We start from the raw sequence: 7,500 nt of genomic DNA, 5'->3' as shown, positions 1-7,500 counted from the left end.
CTTGGTCTCTCCTTTGTCTCTTTTCTCCTTGGTCTCTACTTGGTCTCACCTTTCCTTGGTCTCTCCTTGGTCTCTCCTTGGTCTCCCCTCTCCTTGGTCTCTTCTCTCCTTGGTCTCTCCTCTCCTTGGTCTCACCTTTCCTTGGTCTCTCATTGGTCTCTCCTGCCCTCTCCTCTCCTTGGTCTCCCCTCTCCTTGGTCTCTTCTCTCCTTGGTCTCTCCTGTCCTTGGTCTCTTCTCTCCTTGGTCTCTCCTGTCCTTGGTCTCTTCTCTCCTTTGGGCTCCTCTCTCATCGGTCTCTCCTTTAATTGGTCTCTCCTGTCCCCTTCTTTCCTTGGTCTCCCCTCTCCTTGGTCTCTTCTCTCCTTGGTCTCTCCTGTCCTTGGTCTCTTCTCTCCTTTGGGCTCCTCTCTCCTCTCCTTTCCTCTGATGTGGATCGAGGGGTTAATTGGGCATCTGGGTCAAAACTTTCCTTCAGGCTGTTCTCACAGCTGTGTGTGTAGTAGAGTCGTGTTTGTGTGTCTCATAACTCCTTGGCATTCACCTTGAAAAAAATCACCACTTCGAACTTTGTGTAACGACACAAATATCCATAATTTATTAGTTTATTAATGACATGTTCATCATGAGTAATAACCTTCTTCTTTGACTTGTGTGTAAATCTGTGATGTTTATCTGATTGTTTTTTTTAGATCATCAGAAACTGGAGCGAGAAGCCCGGATCTGCAGATTGCTCAAACACTCCAACATCGGTGAGTCTCTAAAATCATTCTCCTCATGTTTCCTCTTTAAAAGCAAAAGTTTGAGTTACTTTAAGTGACACGTGTGGCTTCAACGGGGCCGGCTTTAGACGTGGGCAATGCCCCGCCAAATCATCCCGCTTTGTCTCAAAATGTAAAAAGAACTGAAAAGTATCTTAACTTGTCCTCGTCGATTCAATCAATCAGAAAAATGCTGCATTCAAATACTGAAAGTTTGATTGGTTGGTCCGGTTATATAACGAGCGGGGGGGGGGGGGGGGGGGTGTCAGTCCGGGTAAGAATAGATAATTAGATAGAAGTAAAGTTGTCCTCCTATGAAGGGGGGGTGGGGGGGGGGGTGGGAGGGTAGTGGGTTTAAAATTGAATACATTATGGGCTGATGTATTTGTTGATTCTAGCTCACAGTCCTGAAGAGCACCCAGTTTCCACCAAGCAGTCTGGTTCAGTCCAGTTTCTGTACCGTCTTACTTTTTTGGTACCAATCCGACCCTAAAGGTTCCCCTGTGTTTATTGTGTCCCTGTTCTTCTTCTTGGATGTTGAACTTAGTTAATGGCGGGCTACGCTGTGTTGGGCTGCTATGATGTCACACTGTTACATAGCTGACGCGGCTATCTCCATCTGGCTTAAACTCCACTTACCAAATAAACGCAAACGCAAGCAAGATCAGGGTTTACCGTACCGAACTGTACCAAACTGTACTGAACCAAACCGGACCGCTTGGTGGAAACAGGGTTAGTAACGAGTCCTGAAGTCTGGCAGTAAGAGACCAGTCAACATGGAAACTGAAAGTTTGAGGAGCCCCTCGGAAAGGGATACATGTCATAATACTAGAGACATGAAAAACTATCCAAGGCGCTCTCTTTAAAAGAATTAAAATCCTTCATTTCCTTTGTTTAGACCTTTAAAAACACACATGGACGCGTTTCAGCATCAAGCCTTCATCAGGAGGTCAAAACAACGCTCGTTATCACCAAAACAGCTGTCTCCCAAAATAAATACAAAAAGAAACAACAATCATTTGCAGCCTGTTTCCCCCCCACCCTCATATCTCCAGGATTTGTTTCACATAGTGCTAAATGGTTATGTGCAGTATTCAGAAGATAAATAGTCAAGATGTTTGAGCAAACAGCGGTGTGATGAAGTGCTGCAGTGCTGCAGAGAAGTCACATCATCCTGATATCTGCAGGTTTTTTTTCTTCTCCACATAGCGAGATCAGTTCATTGGTAATATTGTGTTCTGAGAGTGATTTTTACTGAGAATAAGGTCACACAATTCATGTAAGAGTAGATTCACAAGGTTTAATTTGATTCTAGGGTTTAGGAGGTGATTTTCTTTTGTTCCTGTCAGCTCATTTTGATGCATGTTTCTCTCTTTCCTTTTTCTTTTGCCTCGCTGCAGTTCGTCTCCATGACAGTATCTCAGAGGAGGGCTTCCACTATCTCCTCTTTGACCTGTGAGTTTCCCTCGTTCCTCCTCCTCCTCCTCTTCCTCCTCTTTTTCTCTGCCGTTCTCTGCGTCTCTCTCTCTCTCTCTCTCTCTCTCTCTCTCTCTCTCTCTCTCTCTCTCTCTCCCCTGATGCTTCACTTTCCTCCGCTCCCTCTCTCCAATCCTCGCTGCATCTGTCTCCTTACTTTCTTTCCTTATATCCGCATTTACATCATTACAGCTCTTCCTCCTCTTCTTTTCCTTCTTCCTCTCCTCTATTCCCCTCCTCGCTTTCAAGGCAGTTCCCCCCCGTTACATAACAGTCCTCCCCTCCTCCCCACCTCCATCCTTGCGGCTTCCACTTTATCGCACACACTCACACATGCACACACACAGATGCATGCACACTCCCCCGCACAGGAGCCAGTCTCCATGGCAACCCAGTTGGAGTGAATCCTGCAGCCGGGGTTTCCCCCTAATGAGGACATCCCCCTCCTGTGTGTGTGTGTGTGTGTGTGTGTGTGTGTGTGTGTGTGTGTGTGTGTGTGTGTGTGTGTGTGTGTGTGTGTGTGTGTGTGTGTGTGTGTGTGTGTGTGTGTGTGTGTGAATAAAGGTTTATACTTCTCTTCTTTCTCAGGGTGACAGGAGGGGAACTGTTCGAGGACATTGTGGCCAGAGAGTACTACAGTGAAGCAGACGCCAGGTAAACATGTAATAAATCCCCCGTCTCCCTCGCTCTTCTTCTTCTTCATCCCCCCCATGTGTCAGTCCTCCAGCCTCTGCAGTCCTCCAGCAGCACCAGCACAGTCCAGATCCTCTCATTAGCACACACAGGCAGCTCTGACTCTGACACATTGGTGGTGTTTTTTTTTTCTTTTTGGCTCGAGTTCTGATGGATAATACCTCGACGCATTTTTCTGGTCGAGGACGTTTTTATTTTTTTCCCAGAGTCAGAATTTACAGACAGATGGAAACACGCACACATGCACCACAAAACGCACACATGCCCACGCTGTAACCCCCTCAGGAGGTAGACTTAAATCAATTTGACTGTGGAGGCGGTTCGTGGAGGCGAGTGAGAGAGAGAGAGAGAGAGAGAGAGAGAGAGAGAGAGAGAAGAAGGGGGACTGGAAAAAAGGAGGGAGGAGGGAAGGGAAAGAGGTAGAATGAGTGATGCAGTAAAAAACAGATTTTATTTCCAGCTGTTTTTAAACCTCCTTAAATATCTCTGACTCTGCGCTCCGTTACACCCTGACAGTTGTCACATTTAAGGCTATAAATTTCCCACTTACGCTGCAGGCATATTATCGTAAAGAAATCTAACGACAGGATCTTTAAGAGAGCTCAAGCATGCAAGGAAATCAAACCATCTACAACTTCAGACGACAAGGGGGCGTGTCAATAAGACTCTAATCACTACTTCCAAATTATGCAAATACTGCAGACGTGGGACTTGATTTTGGTATCAGGTGTTTCTTTTGTTGTACTCGATATATCATCCAGCAGGCACAAGCTGGAAAACAGTCCCTGTGGAGAGCAACATTTGGAATACAATCCCCTGCATGATGATGGGAAAGCTGGCTAAATTTGTGGCCTCTCTGTGAAGCCATATAACGACTTATAGTCAAAGACTTTCTTTTCTGCGCTGCATTGTTTACAGTCCAATTAGCAACCTGGCCTGTCCAACTGATAGGAGACCACGGGGTAGACCCAGAACGCCCTGGAGGGATTATATACAATCTGGCCTGGGAACGCCTCCGGATCCCCCAGGAGGAGCTAGAAAATGTTCCTAGGGAGAGGGACGTCTGGGGCCACCACGACCAGGCCCCAGATAAGTGGAAGAAAAATAGACAAATTTACTTTCAATTATTGGGAATTAAGATTGCTGAATAACATCATGATGCAGATTTTTTTAAAGTAAAAAGTCAGGCTTTGTCAGGTCTGTCCTTAAGAGGAGAAGAAAACGACTTTTTAAATGTTTATTTGTTGAATGAAGGCCGGATCGATTGTTTCGGATGCATTCAAGAAAGTTGGGAAATCTAAACCTTGATTTGCATTTTGTAACTCAGGTTTACACAAATTTGTGGTAAAGTTGAAATTTTTGATGTAGAACAGATTGTTAGCTGCACTCCCATGCAGATAACTGTTTATAGAGACAAATAAATCGCTGTCAGATTACCCCTGATGCAAGCTGGGATGTCATTACGGTGGACTAGTTACCTCCTGCTTTTGCTCTCCATTTAGACTGTTTATCCTGCAAACACCAAAGACTGCTGATATGTGATTTGTTAATACTCGGAATACAAACGGAAAACAGAACACTCCCCATACTCAAATCTAGGCTCCCGTCCACCGATTCAACATTTTCCCAGAGGCATATATCGTCAGCTGATGGCTTCAGAGATTGGTCAAACCAACTTGGAGTGCACGACAACACTTAATTAGACTCACTCATCCTTAAAAGGAACACATGAGATAAATCTGTCTGGTAGAACAGGAGCATTCATTTTTTTGTTATACCTTGTAGGCGTCCCACAAGGTTCTATTCTGCGTCCTCTTCTTTTTACTATCAGAGTCTGCCACTCCACCTTGGATACGTTTCTACGCAGATGATACCATTCTATACATCATATGACTTCTTGTCCTTTAAATCTAGTGTGTACATCGCGACATTTTTACAATAAATATCAACTTAACAGACTTTAAGCTGCTTTTCCGTTCTTTGAAGGGTATTTTGACGACTAGTTAATTTAGCGAGCACAAAGGTACTGTATGTTATTTTGAAATTTTACAGCAAACTGTAACAGCTAGATATTCCTTTAATTTCAGGGAGACAGAATTTGCCAGCAGGATTGTCATTTGTATTCACACCAAAGCACCCGTACTGAAGTCTGTCTTAGTATTTAGGTCAGCCATAATGGTTGCACATAAAAGCCATGATAATGATCTCACTGTGTTGAGTAGGCCTCTGTGTTATTAAGCGTTACTTGTTACTTTCCCTGTTATTTTCTTTTCTACCCTCTCATCTGCCTCCATCCTCTCTTGTTCTCTGTGCATAAATTATGTGTGTGTGTGTCTGTGTGTGTGTCACTCGGTGTGTTTGCGTGTGGGTGTGTGATTAGCATGGCTTGATTACTGTCCAACAGTATCTCACTGACAGTTTCCTCTCTGTGCTCCATCTGCACACACAATCCCTCGATCCCTCCCTTCTTCCTCTGCCCCCTCTAAAGGGCGAGTTCACCCAAATACCAGAGAAACATATTTCATCACGGAACCACGAGTGGCGTCCGGCCATGTGGGGGTTTTGGGTTTTTTTGCATCCAGGTTTTGAGATATCAGTCCTTCAGATTTCTGCTTCTGTCCTTCAAAAAATGGAGGAGGTTGGTGTTTTATATGCAGTGCTCAAAACATTGAGTAATTGGCTCGCACTTTGCCAAATCCAGGTTTTTAATTTCCTCATTTGCAAGTGATTTGGCGACATTTTTCCCACCCAATAATCAGAATTTGCCACATTTATTCCTCCTCTAGTTTTACCGACGTACAGTTTTATATTAGGATGGCTATGTTTCACTAATTTGAATTTAGAACAATTTCTTTCGACTTAACCTCTTGACTACGTCATGGTTAACATTTTGATCACAATCTTTTGGTTTCATTAGCTTATAAGTAATCCTTAATACATCATGATGTTTGTTTTGATGTTTTTGTTCCCATTGTGAGTAAAATATGTGGTCGAGTAGAGTTTGCTTCAGGGCTTGGATACCTGTGATGGAGAAGTGTAATTAACTTGAAGTCTTTTACGCCCCCATGTTTCAGCAGGCGGCTCAATTAAATCCTTTTTACTGCTTTGAAGATGCAGATTCACTTGAGCAGTTGGCGCTCTCACAGCTTTGGAAGTGTGAAAACATTTTCTGACATTGCCTGATCAGACTTAAAGGAAGAATGTGTGACTTTTTTGATCTAGTAGATGTCGCCCTTGAGCTCCAGCATGAAACCAAAACAAACTGCAGCTTGGTGACACCCCGCCAGCGACACACCTCCGACCTCCCAAGGGAGCCAAGTGCAAGCGGCAGACAAAAATGTCCTCAACCATGCTGCAATCACCTGTGTCCTGCATTGTTGTGTTAGCATGCTAATGTTAGCGCTCTTTAGTTAGCTCGTAGCTTCACATTTCATGTAAACTGACACAGAATGAGCGTGATCTAAAAACTCTTACTAACATCCAAATAATCAGTGAGTATGTTCTTCTTCTTCTCTCTAGTTCTTGACTAAAACAGCTTTTATACACAAGGGGAGGAGCCGGCCGTCCCGTCCATGTAAACACGGCTCTGACAACAACACAGCCAGCGGGACTCGAGCTTCTCCCTCATTGTAGACAGTCAGGACTCAGAGACACATTTACACAGGACACACTTTATGATTTATTTATGTGGAACATGTCGATCTTTCTTACTTTAACTTTACAAGTTATGATCTTTGACGCTACGTTCTGTTTATAGACTGATCTGTGGGTGCTGCCATCTTGCAGTAGCATTTCAGCGTCTGCTGCCGCCTGCTGACTGTGAAAGTTGGATTAAAAATGTCATAAAATCGTCTAGTGTGGAGCCGGCCTTACCTCATGGAGTTACTGTAAAAGTAGTAATATTGTTTATTTCTCAGGTCGGCTCAGTCTCAAACACGTAGCGATGTGGTGAGACGCCTCTGCGGTAATGGCGGCTTGTCCACTTCGTTTATATTTTCTCTGCAAACTCTGCATCATCTCTTATACTGACTGATGAGTGTGGCTGATCCTCCACCGAGTGTGCATGTTGCTTTTTTCCTTGTTTTATTCTGTTTATTTCACCAGGAATGTTTTTGAAGGGGGAGCTGTCCTTTTTTTTTTTTGTGCAAATTTCTGTCGTCGACCGGCAGCTCTTTGGGAGACATTAAATATGTTCCCCTTGATTTTCTGTCTTTCTGTCAGTTTGTGTTATAACACTGGGGGGTTTATTTCTATTGTGTTTGTCTGTTTTCTTGTAAGGAAACATCATGAATAAAATAATTCTTAACAAAAAAGAAGAGCTGCAGTTAGAAAAGCGGTTCTACTTCAGCACCATGGACAGCGCCCAGGATTTATAAACACAAAGCACAGTAAAGGCTGCTGATATACCAGAGTCACGGTCGCAGCCAGATAACGGATCAATGAGCCGACTGCATTAACAAATTCAACTGAACAACCTCCCTGCCTCTGCACGCTCTCTCTCTTTCTGCTCAGGGCATCAGGACAGGGGGGCGGGGGGGTTTCAGGTTAACAAATGGGAATGTTCTAACAAA

At 44.1% G+C, this 7,500-nt stretch overlaps 1 protein-coding gene across 1 annotated transcript in view; it reads left to right on the top strand.

The window, feature by feature from the left end:
* The window catches only part of LOC110003520 (calcium/calmodulin-dependent protein kinase type II subunit beta), a 38,341-nt gene that overhangs the window by 11,892 nt on the left and 18,949 nt on the right, over positions 1–7,500 (top strand). The window contains exons 3-5 of the mRNA XM_065965852.1: positions 692–751; positions 2,161–2,215; positions 2,825–2,890. Of these exons, the coding sequence (XP_065821924.1) occupies positions 692–751; positions 2,161–2,215; positions 2,825–2,890 (181 nt within the window). The remainder of the gene's footprint in view (positions 1–691; positions 752–2,160; positions 2,216–2,824; positions 2,891–7,500) is intronic.

The sequence above is a fragment of the Labrus bergylta genome, chromosome 17 (assembly GCF_963930695.1).
Source record: "Labrus bergylta chromosome 17, fLabBer1.1, whole genome shotgun sequence".
NCBI lineage: Eukaryota > Metazoa > Chordata > Actinopteri > Labriformes > Labridae > Labrus > Labrus bergylta.
The sequence above is the reverse complement of the archived record's forward strand: the minus strand, read 5'-3'. Positions and strand labels throughout refer to the sequence as shown.